A 26273-nucleotide genomic window follows, 5' to 3' on the forward strand; every position below is an offset into this window, starting at 1 on the left:
AAAAGAGTTGCACGTTAATTAACGAAATTATGGGGGAAAACATTTATAACCTTGCTGATGAGGCAAACTCAAATGCAACTCACGCCACTGCTAAGAGAACCTCGTCAAAGTTGTAGATTGGCGTCACCATCCTCACTTCTCCTAGATTAACCGACTCTGACTTCGTCACGAACGACCATCGATCAAACTCACATCACAAAGACCCGTGCTAAATTTTCAACTCCTCAAAATTTGACAAACTAAGGCTATAGAGGTAGTTTGTGGGGTAGAGTTAAAATACGGAAAAGGGGGTAGAAATGCTCTAAGCAATAAATAAAAATCTGCTAGAGTCCTTTGAATTTGGGGGGGAATCTCTAAACTTTTATGCACTTGTAAACCTGATTAGAGCAATGCTACACGCACGGACAACGTTCATCGTAGTGGCGGCACTTTTTGATGGGATAAAACTAAGGCGAGAGGGCCACCTCGCTGAAATTTTCGAGGGCTCCCATTTGGCGCCCTATGCGCTGGCTCGATGGCCAACACGCTTCATCCTTCTCCCACGCCCCTTTTGGGCTGGCCCATGCGCGGTGCAGGCTGCACCCTGTTTTTCCATTACACTTTTTTGTCTTTTCTGTTATTTATTTATTCTGTAAAAGAATTCAGGATTTCAAAAAATATTCTAAATTTCAAAACCAATGTGAAACTTTTTCAAATGTTCAAAAAAAATCATAAAAATTTTGTAGATAAAAAATGATTGTGGATTCACAAAAATGTTCATGGTTTTGCAAATAATGTTTGCATATTCAAAAAATGTTCATAAGTTTGAAAAAAATGTTCATGATTTTTTAAAAAATGATAAAAAAACTCAATTTCTTTTGTGGATTACATAAAAAGTTCATCGATTCAAAAAATGTTGATGAATTTTAAAAACTGTTTCAATTTTTTTAAAATGTTTGTCAATTCATACAATGTTTACCAGTTTAAAGAAAATGTTGACATTCCAAAGAAACTTGTTTGTCAATTCGGAAAATGTGCACGATCAAAATCAATGTTTGCGAACTTGAAAAATGTTTAAAATTTTATTAAAAATGTTCACGATTTCAGAAAAATGTTCTTTATTTGATAAAAAAGTATAAGCATTTTAAAACATGCTCGCAAAATGAAAAGTAAAATTGGTAAATAAGAATAAGATGATAAATTGAGAATTAAAATAAGTAACGGAAATTAAAAAAGAAAAGAAATAACGGAAATAGGAAAATAAAAGAAATAACTAAAATGAAAAACCCAAAAGGACGAAATAAAAAACCCGGTCGAACCATCCCAAAACCGAAAAGACTAGTTGGGCGGGCCCAAAATGTGTACGTGGTGGAGGAGATTTGTTTTTTTAGGGGAGGAGATTAGTTAGAAAGATACTCGTAAAATGTCTGTAAAAAGCCCATTTGATTAGCCGAGGGGCCCATTAGCGCGGAACAGCCAGATTTTCCAAATTTGGCTCCAGAAACCCTTTATCGCCCCCGCCCACCGATTCCCTCGAGGAGTCCAGGTGCGCCGCCTCCCCCTCCTTCCTTCAGGAGAAGCCTTTTCTCGCCCCGGCCGCAAGGCGCGTGGTGTCTTCCGCCGGCCGATTCTCCCGCGAAGTTCAGGTGCGCCGCCTCACCCTTCCCCTCCTCCGCCCCTCTCCCCCATCTCCCCGCACCACGCGCCGCCTTTTCTGCGGGAATTGTCTTTTTGTTGACGAGCACTGCTCTAGGGACGATAGTTTTTCAGACGAAATCTGGACGATAGATCAGATCATCCATTAGATTGTAAAAATCATTTCGCAAATCAGCACCGTTCAAGATAGGCATCGTTAAGATTTCGTCCGTGCACTATCGATCGTTTGCAGAGCAGTTTCTTTTGCTGACCGGCAAAAGAAATCCCCATCCATGGCGCATGCACTGGCCAGTTCCCAAAAGGTCTTTGTTTCAACAGGTAGGTTCCGTGTTGACAGTAGTTCTCGACTCAATCCGTTTTGTTTTTGTGCTGAATCTCAGGTTTTTCAAGATACGTGGGCTTGGGACGGGTCGGGAACAGCAAGAAATTCAGACTCAGGTAAATCCGGCAGTCATTGCCACACCAAAGCTTCCGGTGGTCAGTATTGGTGATATTGTTTCATGATGATATTTATGCGCTATTGCGCCGCTCTATGCACATTCCAGTGGTTAAGTCGAGGGCAAAGAAAAGAAACCAGATTTGTCTTCGTTTATGAATTACTAACCACTACATTCCTAAATGTCGATACATCTTCACTTATGCACAGAACACAAGTAGAGGAGTGTGGCGCACTTAGGAAACTGGTGTTTCTCTCCTTATTGCTATTTTGTTGCAAATATCACATGTCATTTAGCGTATGTGTATAAGGGAAAAAGCCTGGTAAAAAGAAGTTCCAATAGACTTTGTTGGTATCATACATAAAGGGGTGGACACAAGGGAGAGGCTTGGACTTTCTTGATTATGGTGGTTTCAGTGCACATTTCGCTAAAACACATCTGACTATAGGATAACACAAAATCACAGTAAAGATAAACAAACTTGATAGCCATATGGTCGAATCCCATTTCGCAGTTCGCCTATCAAAGCCCATCTTTCATTAAGTTGCCATCTCCACTGAACCTAGGCAAGCTGACAATATTTTTCCATATCAAATTCCCTAACCCCAATTTACTTTGGTCTCTTTTGCTAATTAAGCCTTAGGACTATTAGGTAAAGATGTAACTTAATTGGATGAACATATCATACAATCTACGGGTAATAAATAGAGAGAATTCCTTATTTGGCCCTTCTTTAAAATTTGTTTCCCTTTTTGGCCCAAAAAACTTGTTTCTTCCCTTTTTGACACTTAAACTTTATTTTGTTCCTTATGTGACATTTCCGTTAGTTTTGGCTAGTAGCGGTGTTAAGTCTGACCTAAAAAGACCATTTTACCCCTTGTGTAGTATGTGACCAGATTATTTACATGCAAACACAGAGGTAACATGATATATATTTTGTCATGGTTGAATAAACAAACAAAAAATAGTACCATATGTCTAAATACAAAAAAATGTTGCACGGGACTAACCATAATTACTACATTAGGAGCAGAATAATGACGACCCATTCAGTCTCTACTGTAGCGTATAAATTTGTACAGATTAATGTTACTGGTGATAAATTAGACCGCGGCATGTCAACAAGTGATCCCTTAGCTGTGTTCGCGCCTCGATTGTGGCACACGCTCATGCCATTTTGTTACAGATTGACTAGCTACAATTTGCAAGAAGCCAAGAGCACAAGCTTCTGATAACTTGTATCTCCAGCGAGTCGTTCCAAAAAATGTCTCCATCAAATCAAATCTAAATAATCATCTAAACTACAGTCACTACCTTTTTTTTTTGCGGGTGAATGAGTCACTACCTGCCGAGATTGAATTGATCCAATCGAGTAAGAGCTACTCCGATCGCGTACGCACGTGAGGTGCCGGCTAGACTAGCGTGGACTGTTCCAACATGCAAAATCTATCGAGTTGCTAGCTTCCTTGCTTCTTGTGCTAGCTTTGCACGTACTTGTGTGATTAGCACGTCGCATATATAATACGTCGGACACGTCCGATGCAATATCTGTGTAGTATCATGTTTTTTGATTTAAAGGTAAAGAAAAAAATGGCGATATGGCCACCGGGACGGCGCCGACACGGTGACACGTCGGGGACACGGGAAGCCCAGTAGTTGCTGCCTTGCTGGTGCCGTGCTGCGTCCGTCCGTGATGCCTGTGTGTGCTTGCTGCCGTTTGGATGCGCGTGTGCTTGCTGGGTATGTGTGCATGCTTGTTGTGTAGGAGTACTCGTGCGTGTGTGTGTTTGCGCTGCCGGCTGCTGCTGGGCGCTAGCGTGGCTCTCGCGGATACACGCCATGCATGCCAGGCTCTCCCGGATGGAGCTGCAACACGACTGGTGGGCGGGGGTGGATATGAATATTTGAAAGTGGGCTTTCTTGCAACACTTACATCCATTCATGTTCACGCCCCTTCTCCTTTTTTTTGCTGACATACTACCACCAGGAGCAAAACTGTCTTTGTACGTGCCAGTTAACACCGCTGGATGGAAAAATGGATGGAAGTGTCACGTAAGGAACAAAATCAAGTTTAAGTGTCAAAAAGGGAAGAAACAAGTTTTTTGGGCCAAAAAGGGAAGCAAATTTTAAGGAAGGGCCAAATAAGGAATTCTCCCTAATAAATAAGGGAATGGAGACAAGTTTAAAAGAAGAATCACAGTCAAAATAATCTGCCTATTTTACATGATAGACATGTTTACGAACGTGGGATCAATTGTTTGCCCGTGCTTGCAGTATTCAATCGTAGTAGTAGGATTATGATGCTAAAAATTCCTTCTATTATCCTCACAGGCCACCCAACGCTTGAGTTGCAATTTTTATTCTGCCTCTGCCAACCTTTTTTTCGAGAACCCTTGGTTTGTGTCTATATATTAAGATATAGAGGGGTTACAATTACAAGGAGATATTCAAAGGTCTCAGATATAGCCACGCCACAACCGCAACTAAGGCTAAGTAATCATTCTCATTGGACTACCATTGTCTACCAACTTCCGTTGTCGGCATTGATCTTTGATTTGGTTAGTTACATTTGCTGCTGACATGAATTTCTTCTTGAAATCACACTGATCTCTTTTCGGTCAAATATATCGCATGGTGCAGTGGCCATCCAGTTGAAACCACCGCTAGTCCTAATGGGGAGCCAGTAACTAGTTCTTTCCAGTCAAATGGATTGCATGGTGTTGTGGCCACCAAGTTGAAACCACCCCTAACCACAGTGGGGAGCCACTATCTGGCGAGGCTCCATGAGGACTGTAACATGTCATGCCTTGTAGGAGGCAACATCAATTCATCACATGATACCGACGCACACCTCGCGAGAGGATACACAACCGACTAGGAGGTGGTTGATAGTTTTCAGTGACCTTGTGCACAAAGGGCACACATCTGGATGTGGAAGGGCGGGAGGCTGCAACACGCTAACCTATCAGAGGTCCAACATCTATCTAGCAGTGCGGACCAAGCTAAAAAGCTTATATTTGGGCGCATCCCAAGGTTTCACACTAGCGCAGGCATGCAGTACCGAAGCCTAGGGTACCTGGTAAGCAGTACACCAGGCCTACTGGGGAATGGCGCAAGTTCAGTCGGAATTTCCCAATGTCGAACTTGATCCGCACTATCACACTCAACCATATTCACGCACAAGCCCGAAGCCCCCACGAACACCTCTAGAAAGTGTCGAAGGTAGGCATGGTCAACATGCATGGTCACACCTAACCACCACGGCATTGAGCATGTTGATGACTAGCATGAAAAGCATCAAAGATTGGTCCCCCTATTGTAGGACACAAGCATGCCAAATGAGGTCCCTCGGGCTACCATTGATGAGGACCCGAGCTAATGGTGCACGAAAACAATGCAAATTGCTCCCTCCGCCTCAGACCAGACCGAATCGAAGTGCGCGAGTTGTCAAGCTTAATGAGAACGGCATCAACTTCCTTTCTATGCATCATCTTGACCATTTGCTGAACCAGGAAAAAGTTTCGGAATGCTATGACCCTTCGCAATTGCTCCCTTGTTTGCTGCGTCAACCTCAGGCAGACGAGACACAAGCCGATTCTCCATCATCTTAACAATGAGCTTCGAGGAGTGAACTTGGATAAATAGGATGGAAATCCCTTTCATTTATCTCCAAATCTTTCTTTGGAAGCAGTGTCCAGAAAGCCTGAATGAGAAGGTGTAACAAGCTTCCACTGAGATGGTACAATTTTACAATAGCCACCAATAAATCAACTTTGACTGTTACTCAAGGGGATTGGAAGAACACGGGCAAACACTCGTCCAAAGCCTAGAGTCATGTCCTCAGGAAAAGCATGGATCATGGCTCACACTTCCGTAGAGAGAGGTAGCTTGAACTTGGACAGGTTTATCGCTAGATGCAGCTCAGTAGATCAATGCAATTGGCGTGTTCCATGGGTTCGCCGAGGATGGACGAGAAAAGTGACGAAGCGAGAGCTTCCATCTCTTGCTACGACAAAGCCACTGCACCATCTAACCAAAGCTCAGAATGGATTCAGTTCGCGATGCTTGCTCACATGGATGTGAAAATAATTGCATGTTCATGCCCCCTCCTTCATTCACAACAGGCGGAATCGCTACCACACTGTTGTTCCTTGAGGAGAGGCGAGGCCTAGAAAGTTGTGTTTGAGCTTAGGACGAAGCCACAACTTTTTCGGTTGAAAGCCGATGGAATTCTCTGAGTCACCTTTGGTGGCTAGATCGTAATTAATTAGTTGACGGACAAATATGCATTTATCTCAGAATATGAGCTCATGTGTTGCATCTATCACGTGTTGAGGTTTACTTGGTTGCTAGTGCTCAAATGAGTTAGTATAGTGCTCTCAAATTGTTCTTTATGTGTACATTTGTTGTTATACCTAATCTTTGGTATTCCTCTTTTCATCAAGCAATATCCAAAATGAAACTCAATGCTTGAATGCCAAATACAACACCTTCTCCATATGTTCCATATTAGAGGGCATATCTTTTTTTCTAAGACCAATGACACCTCTAGGGGGCACAATGTTCCTTGACACTTTCGGCGCCGAGGGTTCTTTTACCTCGAGCCTCCACTCCGGGGAGGGGAGGTGGTCGAGGACTTGGCCGAGCACCGTCGCCGGCGGATTGGATGACGCGTGTGCGGTCTGTTTTGGTCAGGGTCACAACAATACCTATGGAAACCTTGTTACGACTTCTCCTTCCTCTAAATGCTAAGGTTTAATGGGCTTCTCGCGACGTTGGGGGCAGCGAACCACCCCCGTCATTGCGATTCAAACACTTCACCGGACCACTCAATCGCTAGGAGCGACGTGCGGTGTGTACAAAGGGTAGGGATGTAGTCAACGCGAGCTGATGACTCGCGCTTACTAGGCATTCCTCGTTGAAGACCAACAATTGCAATGATCTATCCCCATCACGATGAAATTTCCTCTTTTCATCAAGCAAGATCCAAAAGGAAACCCAATGCTTGAATGCCAAATACAACACCTTCTTCATATATTCCATATTAGAGGGCGTATCGGTTTTTTTCTAAGACCAATGACACCACTAATTAGTCCTTGTGCTCACTCCCACACGCCTCAGGCCACACATGTTGTACCAAAATTAACAGTGGGCTATAGCATGTTTCATGGTCACCATCAATTAGCATGCGCTTTGTGCAGCAATCAGCGGGAATCGCTCGCATGCATGGCCATGAACAATCAACACCATGTAACAATTAACAGGGAAAGGTTAATGGCAAAGTCAATGAGGTGCTATTCAAAGAGTGGTGCCAACTATTCAAAGGGTGGTGCCAAGGCGAGGACGACTCAAGCACACATGATAGTGGGGCATGTCGAGGAGAAGTGGATCGGTGGAGATAGGACACCCTGTTTTTCTTGTTTTTGTGTAGGAAGAAAAACAACGAATAACACCCTTTAATATGGGATGAAGGGGTAATAATTACACACGTCTAATTGAAATTAAATATATATTAGTGGGATTACAGTCGAGGAAAGGCAAAGGCATTGTGAGCTTGAGATCTTGTTTCAGTTCTAACTTGACCAAAATAACAAATAACTTTTTACTTGCTTGCATAGGTGTTGCATATCTTACAAGATTTCTAAACCATAGATTATTACGATTTTTTCTTGGTTGGATAATTTGGTACTACTTGGGAAGATAGAAAAACAAAAAGGATTGATTTGTGACCGATGACAGGTTCTTGCGTGGCAAGAACCATGCGTTTACTAACTCTCTAGGAGACAATGGAAACATGTCTTGATCTTTAGCCTCAAGGTAATCCTTGGCTTGATTGCTATCTAAATATCTCATTGGAAGAGCAGACGAGATGAAGAAAATGAGGGAGTTTAGAAATTGGATGTGCAAGATATTTCCCACCCCGGCATCCCTAAAATACTAGCTGTTAGATGTACTTCATGTGGAATTGTCTTGCCATGGTGATTTATCTTGTTCTGACTCTTGCCCTCATCTTTGTTCTAAACATTCCACAATGGAGTGACTGCTTTCGCACACTCGAAGCAGGCCTATTGGTTAGACTCTTCTTTGAGCTGCCCAAGTTCTTGTGGTGTCTTGACCAAACTTCTTATCTCTTTCATCATTCTTTGACATACTGAGAATCTGTCACTAAAATGGTGACTGCCATTGATATCTTGGGAATCCACTTATGTTTATCATGTTTTCTTAATGGTCTTCGATGCCATGTTCTTAGTGTGAGATGTTGAGGCCATAAGCTTTTCCATGCATGCATTGTTATCTCCTGGGCGATAATCCTCTGAAGCACCTTCGTGGGAGTGAGCTTGTTGAAGTTGTTGTGATCATGAATGAGCATGCCTGAGTATTGCTGATGATATAATTATTTATTTTTGTAGCTTAGTGTTGATATTGAGGTATGCATTTTATTTAACTTAGTTGAGTTTGGGATTCTTAATCTTCTGAGTTGACACAACATTTTATTGGTGTAGTTGCGTGGCTCCGAATGGACCTAATACTTCCAGTTAAAGTTGGAGATGCTATAGAGACAAGATCCTTTGATCGTGGTTATAGGGGCGCATGGTTCCGTGGCAAGGTACAATGTGCAATTTCTTTAACTCTTGCTTGTTCATGTTTGTAAATACATCTCCCCTTTGTTAGTACGTTTTGAATTACTATGCGCACGTATTTTCATACATGATACTTTCATAAGTGATACTCCCTTTGTTCCATAATGTTGTGCATATAGATTTTTGGAAATTTAAGTTTGGTAAACTATGACCAAGTTTGTGGAGAAATTTTCTAATATGAGGCATATATCAACAGATACATCACGAGCCCTACTTTTATATTGTATTTATTTGTTATTAGTAATGTTAATATTTTTCTCAATAAACCTGATCAAACTCTACAAGGTTTGACTTACCAAAAAGTCTATAAGCTCTATTATGGATTAAAGGAAATATTATTTACTTTTCATGGTCACCATAACAAATTTCAAAGATTAATAACTTAATTTTGTAGCTATATCTTTGAGTTTTGCCTCATCAAAAAAGTACTCCCTTGGTTCAGGTTTATTAGGCCCTCCCCAAATCTTAAATTTTGAGATTACAAGGCCCCTCATCTATCCTCTCTCCTAACTGCATCTGTATTTACTCAGTTTCTCTTGGTTTCAAAATCGGTATTAATTCCATTGCATTCATGCAAGCCATTCTGCTTATCTCATTTTGTGGTAATCCATCTCATATGCTCCAACTTGGATATTTTTACTTTTGAGTTTGGACAAAGGCCTATTTTTTTTTTTGCATTATGAGATGGGATGTTGCTAAACAATCTCAATTTTATTTCCAGCTCACCGACATGCGTATCAGGGACGGTCACCTGGAGTGTCAAGTGGAGTATATAGACTATCCAGATGAAAGTAAGTAATTGTTTTATGCCGATAAATCAAGAAGCCAATAAAATTAGTTTCTTCTGTTGAAATTTGTTATTTCCTACTCTAGGTTTGTTCGAGTGTTTGTCTATTTGGATAATTGTTTTAATTCTTCCGCCTAATTTTTTGAAGAGAAGAAAAATGCTGATTATTGGAGTCAAGGCTATCTTGAGCTGACGGTGAACTTTACAAAAACTTTGTAGCTTAGCTCCCTTCCTACAACCTACATTTCTTGTAGCTTACTGAAGCAACACAAGGGAGTAGCTCCACACTTTTGCTATAAAGTGTACATCACAAGTGTTGAAGGCATTAGGAGTTCAATCCACACCTGTAGGCCTCCGGATGGAGGCTGCTCGATTAGCCACATTGGCTGAGCGAGAGCGCTTGGCCCGAGTGGTGCAGAACTTGATGGCGCGTCCTCGGAACACTCCTGGCACCAGTCTGTCTTGAAGGTGCCTGTTCCCAATTGCTGATGCGGGAGCCTACCCCGCCCAGCACACCGCAATGCAAGGGGCAACCACTCAGATAGCAGATTTAATTTAGCCGTTAGGTTCAACGGTGGATGATATTCGTCATGTTATTGCTTCACCCATAGTGGCTTTGTGACAAAATGTGACAAAACCAGGCGGACACGCAATCGCATAATTGTTGCTTTCCAAGTCGGCTCGAGCTGATACCACAACATTGAGCCACAATCCTCATGTGGGCCGCAGATCCAATGCTTTGCCACCTTGTCAGGGCGTATCTCCTCCTCGATCTAGTGATGTGTCGCATCATGGGGATCTGACTCCACCACGCCGCGAAGATCCATCTTGTGCCTGAAGATGTTCACCTAGTCGCAATGATTATTCACCTCCCCACCAGGATGTTTAACCCCCATGTTATGGCTACTCACCACGTCAATGAGATGTGTCTCCTTGGCGTCATGGGGATTCTCCATGCCATAGGATGATTGACCCGTCCTAAGCAGGGATGATTGACCGTTGTGATGCTCAGGATCATTTGGCCCAGAATCGGGGACAGGCGGAGCGTGGTTACTATGAAGGGGATATTCTGAGTGCTTCTAATATTTCAGGTCCCTTTTGTTTTAGTCTGAATGGCATCTGATGGTGATAAATACAACGAAAATTCCAAACCTGAAACTTGGCTTGATTATTATCTCATTCGGATTGGTTGCAGTGATGATGGTGTTGCTATGAATCACCTTCCACTGGTGCTGGAGGGGTCAGCTCGAGCTTGGCTCAAGCACTTGCCGCCCAATGGTATTTTCAGTTGGGGAGATTCTCAGAGGGTTTTTTGTCAAAAAATATGAAGGCCCTTACAAGCGTCCTGATGGAATGACGGAGCTGTAGTTGTGCGTCCAGAAGCCCAATGAAACCACTCGGGAGTATATCCAGAGATGGGCTACAATTCATAATTTAGCAAGGCATCATATATTGCAACCTGTGCCTGAAACTTGGCCACTTGGAAGTTGGCACCTTGGGCCGACTGATGGAAATAGCAAACGGCCATGCAAATGGTGGGGAAGAGGAGCGAATCCTTAGAGGCAAGGGACATGCAGAGCCGTCTCATCAGAAGAATAACAATCAGTCAGGGCCAAGCATGAACAACAATAATAATAGTAACACCAAGCGCAAGTCAGATGGGAAGATGGTGTCAGCGGCACCGAGTTGGTGGCAATTGCCAATCAAAACAAAGGAAAAGGAAACCAGAAGAAAGAGTGGATACCTCGTAAAAAGGAAGCCACAGAAGGTGATATTCTGGACAAACCGTGTATCATCCACATCACCAAGGACGATGATGGAAATCTTGTATACCTGAACCACACCACTCGGCAGTGCATGGCTCTAAAGACGACGATGTCAGGCAAGTTGGCCGTCAACGCCTTCTGAAGGCAAGAGCAAAGACGAAGAGGAGGATGACCAAGACAACTGGTATTTGAGAGAGCAAAGCGTACTCTTGATCTTTGCAGATCCTGAGTCAAAACGTGTGCATAAGCTTTGTAGTCGTGGATGTGAATGTCGTCGTAATCTCAACTCCTAAATACTTGGATTGGTCGGAAATATCCATTACTTTTGATTAGTTGGATCAGCTAGTGCATGTTCTAAGAGCTAATCGTAGATCCACTTGTGAATGGTTACCGACTGCGGTATGGACTGATGGATGGCGACAATGGGATAAACTTAATCTACGCCAGCACGCTGAAGCACATGGGCATTCCCTTATCCAAGTTGAGTGTGATCCACATGCAGTTCCATGAAGTGATCCCATGAAAGAAGCCCTGAGTCTTTGGGGCTATACCTTGGAGGTAGTGCTTCGTGACAAGATTTTTTTAGAAAGAGAACCTCATTTTCGAGGTGGTGGATTTCTAGAGTGCATAGCATGCAGTTATTGGGCGATCAGCCTACACCAAGTTTAGGGCTTGACCGTGTTATGTGTATCTGAAACTTAAGATTCTTGGCCCAAAAGGCGTGATTACTATCTTTGGCAATGTCAAGGGAGTAGAGAATTGCCTGCAGAGGGGCTTGGATATCGTTGATGCTCAAATGGTGGCATTCGAGCTAGAAGAATACAAGAAGACCGCAGAGCAGGCTGATCCATCTTCGAGATGGTGGATTTCCAGAGTGCATATCATGCAATTCTTGGGTGATCCGACTGAAACATTAATACTTACCAGCAAGCTTCTAAGTGGATTGGTTTAGGTGATCCACTAAGTACCTCTCATTGTCTTCCATAACATGGGTGATTCTTTCTATGTCTTGTTCATGATGGGCCTTCTCCTTGTGTTGAAGATCTTTCAGGCTAAGGAAGTTCATCTAAAGTTGCCGATTTTCAGGGTTAAGCTTGTCGTTCTTTTTCTTAAGGTTTTCAACTTCCTCTCGGTACAACTTGTTCAGTTTAGCAATTTCTTCAAACTCATTCAGCTGATGTTCAACCTTCTTGATTTTCAGTCGAGTCTCCTTCTTGTTCGCTAGCTCGGCATCCCTCTCCTTCAGAGCCTTGGCCAGCTTGACATCTTTTGCCTCCAGTCTCTTTCAGATGGTTTTTGCACATACTCAATTCTCTAGTTGGTTGGTCAATAGTCTATTTTCAGCAGGTGTATCTGTCAGAATCAGTTAGGACAGGGATGAGAAATAAGGTTAACTAAAGATAGTTTGATTTATGGAACTTACCACCATTGTAGTCTCCAGTTAAGATGCAATTGATCCCTTTTCTGCAAGTCATTGTACAAGCTCATAGGTTTTCTGTTCAAACAGAAGATGAAAATTAAACCCGGAGAGTAGTTCATTCGAGACTCCAACACTAACTGATTACATGTAATCACTCGGAGTCTCGGGGGCTACACCCAGTGGGTGCACTGCTCGTGCCCCCACTGGAAGAAAAGTCCTAAGGAAAGAATTCAACTTTATTTTAGTTGATTTTTTTGGAATCCGTCTGGTTGTCATGGGCTTGAAGCTTAGAGAGCCAAGTCTATGAAGTTCAAAAAGCAATTAATTCTAATTCAGTCGGTTCATCCGAATTGGCTGATTGCTATGGTCTTGGTGCATAGATAGCTAAGTCCATAAAGTACTAATATTCTGTACTACTCTAGAGACTTTGACCAACTGCCAGCAGTTAATCGTAGCCTCAAGGGCTACACCCAGTGTGTGCACTAATTGTGCCCTCAACTAGAAGAAAAGCACAAACTAAATTCGGTCGGACGACGGACATCTAACAGATAGCCATGGGCTTGGAGCTCAGAGTGCCAAGTCCATGAAGTTCAAAGAATTTGTACTCTAGTTTAGTCGGAATTTGGCTGATGGCCATGGGCTTGGAGCTGAGAGAGCTAAGTCCATGAGTTTCAAAAAATAAATCCTACTTCTACTCTTCCGACTCCGATCAACTACCAACAATTAATCGGATCCTGAGGGGCTACGTCCACTAGGGCTAGAAATTCACAAAGTAATTCAGCCGGATATCTGGCATCCGAGTGATTACCAATGGGCTTGGACTAAGAGACCCAATTCCGTGAAAGTTGTGCCAACAAACCTGCAACGGCACATAATTTATCCGAGACTGTCAACACTAGTTTTCCATATGTGTAAATTATTCCTTTTATATACTAACAGAAAGGAGATGGAATAGACTCTACAAAGTTCCCCCAAAATGTCGTAATCAGAAAGCAGGTCAAAATAGGGAGATCATGTTACGACCTCCTTTTCCTCAATGGTGTTGGGAGAATGATATTCCTGAGCATTGGCCACAGATGGATGTTGTAGCAGTTGTAAGCAGTCCTTGGAAAGTAGGTGACTTGATTGACTGGTGGTACAAAGATTGTTTCTGGACTGGCAAAATTATCGAGTTGCTGGGTGAAGACAAAGTTAAGGTAAGAATTTATATTGGTGAATGCAAATGGCACCAGCTTGCCCCTTTCATGAAATCAAATACCTAGACATTTTTATTTGAACTCATCTTAATTGTTTTGTCAAAAGGTTAGCACATTTTCCATTTTCAGAAAATCACATTAGGGTTGGAGTATGAATGCATATTCTTGTTTTATTTGCATATAATGATTTCTAAAGTTATTATGCTTTTTTTGAGCAAAGACAATTTATTATGCTTTTTTTGACCGGAACAAGTTATTTCTTGTTTTGACTTGGACCCAAGTTTTATGCTTGCTATATCTGCACATAATTATTTAGTGAACATGTTGCACACATGTTGATTTCAAGTCGTGCTTGCTATATTTGCACAAAGATTATACTAAATTTTGTTGTGTCGTACTGGTGCATGGCGATAATGTGAAACAGAGAAAGGACTACAAGTTGTAAGTTATCAAACAAGTAATGATCCTTAGTGCTAAGTCACAAGAATTTCTTAAAAGAAAATTCATATTCGTAACACTAGGAGAAGAACCACAACTGTAAATATATCTGCCACTAGTGTTGTTGGTACCAAATTTTGCTTGTGCTATAGATGAAAAATTGAGAGCGGTCTTAGCCGAAGTATGACGGGTATGGCATCAAAAAGAAGGCAATTCTTTCTATTCGATAAAAGGATTTGAATGTCTCTATGCACACATGGTTTGTTGTTTTGTTCGTACTGTAATATTTTCTTGTTGGATTTTATTTGTATTGATAACAAACTTATTTCCCTTTTCATTGCACGAGTGTATAATTTACAATACTTGCATTTGTTGCTTCGTTTGGTGGTGCATTTAATATGAGTTGTATTGTACTTTTTCTACTTGGTCCTTGTCTACAGATAATTTGTCCTGAGAAACCAATAGGTGAAGGTGGATGTTGGGCTGCCGATACAAAGGACCTTAGGCCAGCGCTTGATTGGCCCCTCTTAAAAGGTTGGACCGCCCCTCTTTCACAGGTAACTGGACTCTCATTCACTACTTGATGAAAAATTCCTATTTGATCTCATCCTTAATAGTGCTATAACCAGTTTTTCGAATACCAACGTGCTCATTTAACAAGGTTTGTAAAATCATGTGCAATTAACAAGATTCAACTACATTTGTTAAAGGTCATATGCAACTAACATGTTCTACATCATAGTTTCAAATACGCAGTGAGCTAAATGAGTTGTTGATTGATAATTAGTTAGCATACCCTTTTTGTTTCCCTAAAGAAGGCTAATACCATTTTCCCTAGTGGGAGTATTTTTATGGTTAAACATGTTGTACTGTTCTCAATCTTCCATTTTGTTCAAGATGGTTTAATACCCTATTGTGTTTCATTTGATGCGAAATTTACAATTAGTAACTATAATTGGTTGTCAGGCTTTCTAATTGGTAATTCCTCACGAGGATTCTTGTTTGTTGAAGTTGAATCCATGGAGGATACTTGGTGTTTTTTGTATTTATTTCTTCGCAAGTCACAAAATGCAAAATTATGCTAGTTGGGATATTTTCGTTCGATTAATGCTAATGGATTCTAGTGTGACCCTGCTTTGGGAGAAGAGTGATCAGGCTTTCTGCCCCTTCTTACTGTTGTGTCTTAACATTCCATTGACATGCTTGATCATTTTGATCCAAATAGGGATCTACAAGTCCAAGTCGTGTAAGATGATTCTCTACTATGAAACTGTAGAGAAGAGCACTACTAGAAGTTATTATAAGCAAGAGCAACCTTTTACTCCTTAGTTTGCTTTTTATTGAGTGTCTACTTGATTATTGTTTTCAGTTTTTACCGTCCCCTTATTCCATAGTTTACCCCATCTAACAAATTTAATCCCTTACGTGGTTTAGTGTCATGGGGCACATGATAGCCTATGGAATAAAACACAAAAAGCCTATGGAATAAAACACAAAGGTGAGGAAAAGACAAAAATGGATAAATCAGATAATTCTTGATACTCTAAAGACTAGGGGGGGGGTGATATGTTGAAAATTACACACGTGGAGTGTTGATGCCAACGAGATATAAAAAGTCTACTTGCCCCCCTTAGGTTATGTGTTCTGAGCCCTCAAGGTTTAGACCCTGATCAACCCCCTGAAGTGGTTTTGGTGTGTGGCATCACACGTGGAGTGTTGACATGTATTAGTTGCCGGTATGGGCTACCATATCACGTTGGATCTGAGTATCATTGAAATAAAAGTGTTCCTACTCTCTTTATCCCTAAAGCCCCAAGAAAGGAAGAAAGTATCACATCCTTGGCAGCATATCCTGCCATGGTGGCAAAATAACCCTCAAACATCCGATGGGGTTATTTGGATGGTGCTATCCAATAGTGTAATACATGTTAGAAATCCGAGGGGAAGACAATCATACAAGGATCAACGATCACAACAATATGTCACAAAGGTATTACGTCTAATGACGGAGTTTGAACATGAGGCCTACACCTTCAATGCAGGACTACGAGTGCTCCTCCCCATTCATATTGCTAGAATATCACACATCGGTCGACCGAGCGTCAACACATGCCACCCACTCCCTCAGTGCACCTCTGCTATTATGGGCATTGGTTACATTCCCCACAATATAAACGACATTAAATTGCGAGTAGTGCTAAACTATCAGAGGCACATACCGTATGGGCCTGACAGACCAAGTCGACCAAAGAGTACCTATGGGCCCCTGAGGCCTAGAGCCGATCGTGCAAAGTTGGGCACTTGGAGGAATAAGGATGTGTTGAAGTGTATCAAATCCTACAAATAGTAATAAGAAAAGAGATGTCCTCTGGTCCACATCATAGGATATTTCCATTGAGTCTAGGCTAATGTTTATTTTCCTATGAAATGTGGAGGATAGGAAGAATTCCGGGTTCCCATTTTCTTTGCACAAAAATATCATTTTTCATTTTCGGAGTGTGAAAAATGGTTTTTTTTGTGAAGAAACTACCAAATATTTGTTGTAAAATGGGGCCACTCCATTTTTCAAAAATATTATACCACATTTTATGTATAATTGACCAAATGGTTGCATGCAAATGCTTTCGATTCACCTCTCATCAAAAACACAAAATTTCGCTAATTTAGTAAGAACTGGGTCAAATTTGAACTACCGCTACCTCGTAGTTTGCTCTTTTATAAAAATAATTTTTAGGTACAAAAGTAGCTATCTCAACAGGGAACCACCAAGAGTTTTGCAACATTCCACACCTAGATACAAACGGTCATGTCGTCAACTTTGACCGCATTTTGAAACTAGCACAAAAATTCCAAAATAAACCTTTGCATTGTGCCATCATATGTGACCTAGTTTCTAGGAAAAACAAGAAACTTGAAATACGACAATTTTTTTAGAAAGTATTCTCATAAATGAGCTGCCATGTATGAAGTTTCATTGCTTTCAGGGCAAAATGATCAATGTTATGGCTACATTAATGACATAGTTTGTTAAAATGACCCAATATTCTGCACATGTGTGTATCTTGGGATGGCAAAGAATGTTGATTTTGGGGTTTTTCATTTTCTTTGAAAAAAAACATTTTTCATTTTCTGAGTGTCAAAAATGGTTTTATTTTTGTGAAGAACGTACCAAATATTTGTTGCAAAACGGCACCACTCCATTTTTCAAAAATATTAGACCACATTTTGTGTAAAATTGACCAAATCACTAGTAGGGTTTTCCCTAGTAGTAGCGCTTGTTTTATAGCTAGTAGTAGCGCTGGTACCAGCGCTACCACTAAGGCGCTACAGCTAACTAGTAGCAGTAGCGCTGGAATGGGAGCGCTACTGCTATACCTAGTTAGCAGTAGCGCTTGTTCTAAAAAGCGCTGCTGCTATACCTAAGTAGCAGTAGCGCCTGTTCTAAAAAGCGTTGCTACTAACTTTTCCTGTATTTTTAAAAATACAGCTTATTTTCGTTGTGTGGTTTTATATACAGTACTTTCATCATATGATTTTATGACCATGATTACCTATTATATATAACAGTGGGTGAAATAAACGTGGCATAGATTCAAGTGGAGGCAACATGTGGTGCATGTCGAAAGTACTACTCTAATCCAAACTTGAACTTGTTTGGATTAATAGTACTTTCGATGTGCACTACATGTTGGCTCCACTTGAATCTAATCCATATTCATTTCACCTACTGATATATATAATAACTCATCATGCTCATATAACAACTTAGCATCATGCATCATCGATCATAATAATAAATAACTCATCATTGGTATCATAATAACAAGTCATACTCATCATCATCGATCATACAACTTCTACTCGATACCACATCATCATCATAGTCATCTAACCAATCCTACTTAGTTGTTCTTAGCACATGATCATGAGTATTATTAACTAGGACCCACTACCTTCTCTTAGGTAAAATAGCATAAAACAAGATAGGCCCTGACTCTCCATTATGGAGAATGCAGATTATCCTGTCTCCAATTCTTGCCTTTCGCACAATGTTCCTTCCGCACTGCCACTGGCCCACCCAACCGCCACCAAAAAAGGTTCGGGTCAACGACGGGCTGGCTCCTCACCAAGCTACGCCCCCGGAAGGTAGCACCTCCCAGTATCAGCCCGGCGGAGCCCAGTCCCGGACATGCTCCTCACCAAGCCCAGGCCTCCTCTGCCGAGTCGACGACGAGGATGCGGGATAGGCATCGTCGACGTCGATGCGGGAATAATTGGTTTAACTAAAAAATAAACTAGTTCTATTAATTTTCTTACTAAAAATAAACTAGTTCTATAGTAAAATTTTAATTAGATCATCAAATCTCATATACCTAAATTTTCTTACTAAAAATAAACTAGTTTTATTAATTCAACTAGTTCAACTAAGCACTTACTATAAATAAAATAAACTAGTACTTACTAAAAATAAGCCAGTTTAACTAGTTCTATTAATTTTCTAACTAATTCTATTAAACACTTACTAAAAAACAGTAAAAAAATTATATTGAATTTTTCTATAAACTAAACACCACTGCCCTAAATTAGCATCTACTTAATTAGTTACCTAACCTACTTCCCTAACTAAAAAACATCTAAGTTAATTAACTAAATTCACCTAAGTTACCTAACCTAATGAACTAAATGGATGGAGGAGGAGTACCTCACGGTGGTGGAGGAGGCCGACGGGGGAGGAGGCCGGCGCGGGGAGGAGGCCGGTGGGGGAGCAGAGCCGGCGCGGGCGAGGGTGGCCGGCGGGGGAGGAGGCCGGCGCGGGGGAGGGTGGCCGGCAGGGGAGCAGAGCCAGCGCGGGCGAGGGCGGCCGGCGGGAGAGCTCCGGCGCGGGGGAGGGCGGTGCGCGGGGGAGGGCGGCGGCGACGACGGCGGAGAGAGGCGAGTGAGTGTGTGAGGGCGGGGGAGTGAGAGAGAGAGGTCGAGCGCGGGCCGTTGGGCTGGATAAAGAGCCCGTAGTAGTAGCGCTTATATGTAGAAAGGGCTACTGCTACGCCCGGTAGCAGTAGCGCTTCATACATAAAAGCGCTACTACTATGCCTGGCCTGCCGGCAACGGCCTGGCAATTGTAGTAGCGTTTTTTACAAAAACAACGCTACTGGTAAGTGCATAACAGTAGTGCCTTTTATGAAAAACGCTACTGATAAGTAGTAGCAGCGCTTTATTATAAAAAGCGCTACTACTATGATACTGTCTATAAGCATTTTTCTAGTAGTGAATGGTTGCATGCAAATACTTTCGCTTCACCTCTCATCAATAAGACAAAATTTCACCGACTTAGTAGGAACTTGGTCAAATTTGACCTACAACTGCTATCTAGGTTGCTCTATATTTTTTCTAAAAATAATTTTTAGATACGAAAGTAGCTATTTCAACAGAGAACCACCAAGACTTTTTTTGCAATATTCCACACATAGGTACAAATGGTCATGCCGTCAACTTTGACCGCATTTCAAAACCGGCATAAGAAATTAAAAAAAAATCACAAAAAATGAAAAATCATTTGCATTGTGTCAATATATGTGAACTAGTTTCCAGGAGAAATAACAAACTTGAAATATGGCAAATATTTTTTAAAAATTGTTCTCAGAAATGAGCTGCCATGAATAATGCTTCATGGCTTTCAGGGCAAATGACCAATGTTATGGCGACATTAATGGCATAGTTTGTTAAAATGACTCAATATTGTGCACATTTGTGTATCTTCGGATGGCAAAGAATGTTGATTTTAGAGTTTTCATCATCTTTGCACAAAAAAACATTTTTCATTTTTGGAGTGTCAAAAATGGCTTTTTTGTGAAGAGCTTACCAAATATTTGTTACAAAATGGGACCAATCCATTTTTGAAAAATACTATACCACATTTTATGTACAATTGACCAAATGGTTGCATGCAAATTCTTTCTATTCACCTAGCATAAAAAGATAAAATTTCACCGATTCAGTAGGAATTGGGTCAAATTCGAACTATAGCTGCTTCGTAGTTTGCTCTTTATTTTTTATAAAAATAATTTTTAGGTACAAAAGTAGCTATTTCAACATAGAACCACCAAGATTTTGCAAGATTCCACAACTAGGTACAGACGGTCATGCAGTCAACTTTGACTACATCTTGAAACCGGCATAAGAAATAAAATAAAAAATAAAAAAAATGTAAAACCTTCGCATTGTTTTAATATATGTGACCTAGCTTCCTGGGAAAATAACAAACTTTGAATACGACAAATATTTCTAAAAAGTGTTCACAGAAATAAGCTACCATGAATGAAGATTCATGGCTTTCAGGGCAAATGACAAATGTTATGGCTACATTAATGGCATGGTTTGTTAAAATCAATGTTGGGGATATTGCTTATCGGGAACTTATCGGTTGACCCATGATAAGGGGTAAATCGACCAGTTTATCAGCATATGTGCCAATTAATCACCATATCGACTGATTTATCGTTCGATTTATCTTATCGGTCAGACAATGGTAAGCGATAAATCAGCCAATTTATCGAAATATTGGAAGATATCTTGAACAGTGGTTAAAATGACCCAATATTGTGCACATGTGTGTATCCTGGGATGGCAAAGAATGTTGATTTTGGGGGTTTCATTTTCTTTGCAGAAAAAAATAATTTTTCATTTTCTGAGTGTCATTTTTTTTGTGAAGAACGTAGCAAATATTTGTTGCAAAATGTCACCACTACATTTAAAAAAAATATTAGACCATATTTTATGTGCAATTGACCAAATGGTTGCATGCAAATGCTTTCGCTTCACCTCTCATCAAAAAGACAAAAGTTCGTCGATTCAGTAGAAACTGGGTTAAATTTGAACTACATCTACTTCATAGTTTGATCTTTATTTTTTATAAAAATAATTTTCAGGAACAAAAGGAGCTATTTCAATAGAGAACCGCCAAGAGTTGCAAAATTCCACACATACGTACAAACGGTCATGCCGTCAACTTTAACCGCATCTCGAAACCGGCATAAGAAATAAAAAAATAAAAAAGGAAAACCTTCACATTGTGTCAGTGTATGTGACCTAGTTTCCTGTAAAAATAACAAACTTGAAATACGACAAATATTTTTAGAAAGTGTTCTCAGAAATGAATGCTTCTAGAGCGATGATTGATCCATGCTGAAGTTCACGACGACATGTCAAATGGTTCTTGGAGTACTATATATGGTTGTGAACGCTCATAAATGAAGTGTGCTAGGAACTGCGATTTGTCGTCATGAATTGCATGCACTGTGCTCTTGGATACAAGGTTGCAGTTCTTGCTTCCTTTACAGTATCTAGGAAAAGTGTGTTTTCTCTAATAATAACCGCGAACGTACGTACGCTCGTCTACTTTATAGGTGACGGGCAACGCAGCCACACATGTGCTTCCGACATGATGATGCAAATGCAAGCTGACATATGGGAGACTTTTATTTTCAGGTTTTCTTTTTTTTTATTCAGGGATTTTTCTTCAGGGGCTAGGAAAAAGAGTTTCCTACTATCACGTTAACAGCGATTTCCTTGTGCGCTAACGGCCTAACGCTAAGCCCAGCCGGCAAATAAAAAAAGCCCAGTCCGTCTTGTACTCTATCCCAGAGTTGTATACGCAAGCGAAGCGTATCTGAGCGAGATTATATATCTCTAAAGAAAACGCCGCCGCCACAAGCGCACCTCCGCCTGCACGGAAGCAGCTGCCAGCCGGGGACGACCATGAGGGAGGCCGCAAGACTAGGAGCCACGCCTCTCCTCCACGGCCTCCCAGATGATATCGTCATATGCGAGATCCTCGTCCGCCTCGACCCCAAATCCCTCCTCCGCTGCCGCGCCGTCTGCTGCATCTGGCGCAGCGTCACCTCCGCCCGCGACTTCCTCCTCTTCCATCATGGCCGCCAAACGTCCCTCCCCATCCTCTACGGCTACTGCTGCGAAGGCAACGATGTCAAGTCCACAGACATCATCCCCTTCAACCACCGGGCAGCGCTCGCAGCCGACCAGCTTCACTCGGTCGCGCGACTTGACTACGCACACTTCCGGCCGGTGGCCTCCTCTGACGGCCTCCTCATCCTCTCCTTCTGCTACGCCTACTTCACCATCTGCAACCCGGTAACTCGTCAGTTTGCATGCCTCGGTAGGCTCTCTGGCTTTAGCCTATTGGGAATTTACCCTCACCCGCCTACAGGTGAGTACAGACTGCTCATGCATTCTTCGGAATCCACAAAGCAAACTTCTTTTCGTTTTCATGACCGCACCAATTGGAAAGCTAGGAATCAAGTTGGTTGCTACGTCTTATCACTGGGATCTGGCAAGCTGTGGAGGTACATTGACTCTGCGGATACCAATCAACTTCAATTCAGCAACACATCTGTGTTATTGTGTGGTTGCTTGCATTGCCTAGTACGACATGGGAGCGATAGCAACATGATAATGGTGTTCGACACCATAGCCGAGTCGATCCGGATGATGCTTGCTCCGGTTTTTTCTGGCGGGTGTGATGCCCTATTTGAGATGGATGGTAAGCTTGGCATGTCCAGCTCTAATGATGCAAAGACAATCATTGATATATGGGTGCTGCAGGAGTATGAAAGTGAGGACTGGATCTTAAAGTGCCAGATTAAATTGCCGGTAACGGAGATCAAGGCGTTGTGTAAAAATCATGAGGACGATGAATTGTGGGATGTGGTTGCCGTGCATGCGGATGGTAAATTGTTCGTGCTGATCAAATGTACCGAGTGGCTACTTCAGGTTGACATGGATGGCAAGTTGGTCGCCACTTTCCATCACAAAGGTGTCCGTCCTACTCAATTGCAGCTCAAACAAAGTCTTGTTCCGCATGCCTTCTTTCCATCACTACATGGTTATGTTGTGAACGGTTGGCCTTTCATCCGAGAGTGATGTTGAGTGAGCTGGTAGTTCTTACGATTGGCCTTTCATCTGAGAATGATGTTGAGGGAGCTGGTAGTTCTTAATGTTCTAGATATTTATTATATCGTCATGAGCTTACATATGAATTGGATCCACTATGAGCCTACTATTTTTCTTTGTTGATGCATAAAAATTGTAAGCAATAAGCTCTATCTCTGATTGTTACATTGTTGCATGAAATATATGCTTCTATCGGTACCCCTTTCGGAAGAAGGGAATATTGCATGTGTCAATGCCAAAATTACCAAGTAATTTTGATGTCCTAATCTGCCCCATGTCTCTCCTTTATTGAACTACAGAACCAATTTTGGGTTTTACCTAAGCCTCTGGGGGTCTTCTTACTACCTACAGTACTAGTGAGCAATATACCTCCCTGATGTCTCTATTTCTTCAACTCAAGAATTGACTTTCCCTTTTATTATCTTGGTCTTCTTTTCTGTGAGAGATTATCTGGTGCCCTTCTCAATAATCAATAGTTGGCGATCGACATGTGTTTCATTATTTTTTGTTATGGTCCACCTAGCAATGAGATGTGGCAAATTGTCCTCACTTTTGAGTTGCAAGTTGCACCTGGTTTTTGACGAAAAAGGGTTCCCCGCTTTATATTATAAAGCAAACATCACCAATTACAACTGAAGCCGATACAAACACACACCACACACCCAAGGCAAGATACAACGGTCCCGGGCACCGACACACCACCCCACCGACTACCAAGCAAACTAAAGATGACGAGGAGGAAGACCGCTTGGAGCCTGCAGAGACCTCCATCATGGGCGTCCACGACAGAGAAGTGAGACGGACAACAACGAAGCCAAGACTCCAAAACAGTGCCTCCAAGAAGGGAACGACCAAGGATAGCCTCCACCGCTCGATCCCGAAGATCAGGTTTTCACCCGAAGCAAGACGAGGAGTGAGAGCACCACGACGGTGCCTTCAGGAAGGGCTACGATAGCAACGGCCGCCGCCACCGCCGGCATGTAAAACTGGGCAGGAGGTGTACCCCGGTGCTCACACCCCGCCGCCACATCCTAGCTTCGTCAACCACCTGCAACCACGCCACCCGCGTAACAATGATTGCCCGCCTGCACCTGAGACGCATGCTCCGCCCACGAACTTCGCGCCTCCCACCACAAGGGCTGCCGCCCTACCATCCGACAACTCCACGACCAACCAAGGCACCGGCTTTGGCCTTACCGACCCCAACCACTGACGGAGCCGCCAGCGACCGCCCAGATCCGAAGAACGGCAGACCGAAGACCACGCAACACTAGGCCGGGGAGAGGGGGAGGGGAGGAGCGGAACGAATCCACAACTGGCACCCCTGCCGGCGATGAAGACGAAGGGACACCACTAGCCCCCCATCTCTCCTGACCAACCCCCCACCAAACACCTCTGTGCCTCCCCACCATGGCCGCTGCCTCGGACCACCGCCGGACCACGAACCGCCGCCTGCCCACCAGCAGCAGCAGCCAAGGAGCCTTGGGGAAGCCTTCCCGTACCGCCCGTCCCTGACCAGGTCGCCGCGCGCACACACCGCCACCACCAGCCCCCACACCAAATCTGGCCACCTCAACTCCATCGAAGCAGAGCACCCGCAGCCGCCGCGCCACCTCCAAGACGCTTCCGCCGCACCCGCACCCGCAGCCACCGCAATCGAGCGCACCTGGATCCGCGCCGCCGAGCCCCGCCATAGCTCGGCGCCTCCGGTGGCCAGACGGTCCGCACCAGCCGGGAGATCCACGCAGAGAGGGAGAAGAGGCCCTGTCGCCGCCTACGCCGGCTGGGCTTCGCCCGACGGCGCCTCCAGGAATTGATCAGGCTTGATGTTTAGATCCTCTCTGCAATAAAGGTATTGGCGGCGCAGCCACCCACTTTCACTATGTTTTCACTTCTCTTTTATATACCTTGAGAGTTGTTACTTCTGTTAGTATCAAGCGATGCCGGCACTTAAAACAACACTGTATATCATCTAATTGCCAGCATTAATTCTCAGTCTCCAAGTTGAAAATATCCATATTGTTATCTTCTGTGCTTGTAGCTACAACTTCAGTTTCTACTTTACAAACATCTGGTGCTTTAGTTCACTCACTTCAATGTACGTGCCCATTTAAGTAGAGAAGCTAATATACAGTTTTATAGGTAGCAGCAGTTCATATTCTATGCACGTATGCAATGGTTTGAGTATAAGCTTTAATTAAATAAAGGTGATAGCAATATGTTAATCTTAGTTGCATCTCAGCTGGCTGGCTCTTTTACAACTTCACTTGTACACATTACACAATGGTGTTTTGCTTAGAAAAACTTGTTTAGAAACGACAAGTAATAATGGGGCCTCTGAAGCTTCTACTGTTTTTCAGAGCACCACACATTCAGAATTCCGGTGAACATTTTGCAGCCATAATTTTTTAGAGTTGTTCAGCTATGATTGTATTGCTATTATTAAGGATATTTATACCTACCGGCAGTAATCTCTGCATTATAATATTTCCATTAATCCTATGTTTCGCTCATTAAGCTGAGCTTCTTTGCTATTTTTCAGGTTTGGGAAACTTTCTGTATCTTGTTTGACAGATGCATGAAAGCACTAACAGTTGGCTTTCTTTGGGGTATCAAGATTCATGCTAATCTTCCCTTCTACATTTGGGTGGGCGGGGCGTGACTTTTTCTGCCAATTATTTTGGTAAAATATTTATATCGAAACAAGATCCGTCTAGTAGTATATATACTGGTGGTTGGTTGAAAGAATGATGTGGCCATTCAGTTTTGAACCACCAGTCTACTTAAAACATTAATGTCTAAACATTATGTTTATTCTTCTTCTTCCTTTCGGTGAAAGGCAAAAAATCTAGTGCTTTCATTTTTTGGGGGTCAACTAAGCACTATAAGAGCTGACAACCAAGAGGACCTAGGACTAAGAGAGCTTAAAATTACGTGATATTAGATAATCGCTGCTAGCTGTGTCTTTAATCTTGTCGTCTACTGT

At 42.4% G+C, this 26273-nt stretch overlaps 1 protein-coding gene across 1 annotated transcript; it reads left to right on the plus strand.

Annotated features, from left to right (window-relative positions):
- Positions 1–1658: 1658 nt before the first annotated feature.
- On the plus strand, positions 1659–26154 carry LOC120977003 (uncharacterized). The gene is made up of 5 exons (XM_073495650.1): positions 1659–2073; positions 8576–8679; positions 13586–13936; positions 14680–14877; positions 25830–26154. Exons 1-5 carry the CDS (start codon positions 1908–1910, stop codon positions 25947–25949), a joined length of 939 nt encoding a protein of 312 aa, XP_073351751.1. The 5' UTR covers positions 1659–1907; the 3' UTR covers positions 25950–26154.
- The last annotated feature ends 119 nt before the right edge of the window (positions 26155–26273 follow it).

This window comes from Aegilops tauschii, chromosome 3, assembly GCF_002575655.3.
Source record: "Aegilops tauschii subsp. strangulata cultivar AL8/78 chromosome 3, Aet v6.0, whole genome shotgun sequence".
Lineage (NCBI taxonomy): Eukaryota > Viridiplantae > Streptophyta > Magnoliopsida > Poales > Poaceae > Aegilops > Aegilops tauschii.

Bases quoted from the DNA above. Each gene is read 5' to 3' on its own strand.
- LOC120977003 (XM_073495650.1), top strand. From the start codon at position 1,908: ATGGCGCATGCACTGGCCAGTTCCCAAAAGGTCTTTGTTTCAACAGGT. The intron at 2,074-8,575 runs GTAAATCCGGCA...TTATTGGTGTAG, and splicing joins AGCAAGAAATTCAGACTCAG to TTGCGTGGCTCCGAATGGAC. The intron at 14,878-25,829 runs GTAACTGGACTC...GCTATTTTTCAG, and splicing joins GGACCGCCCCTCTTTCACAG to GTTTGGGAAACTTTCTGTAT.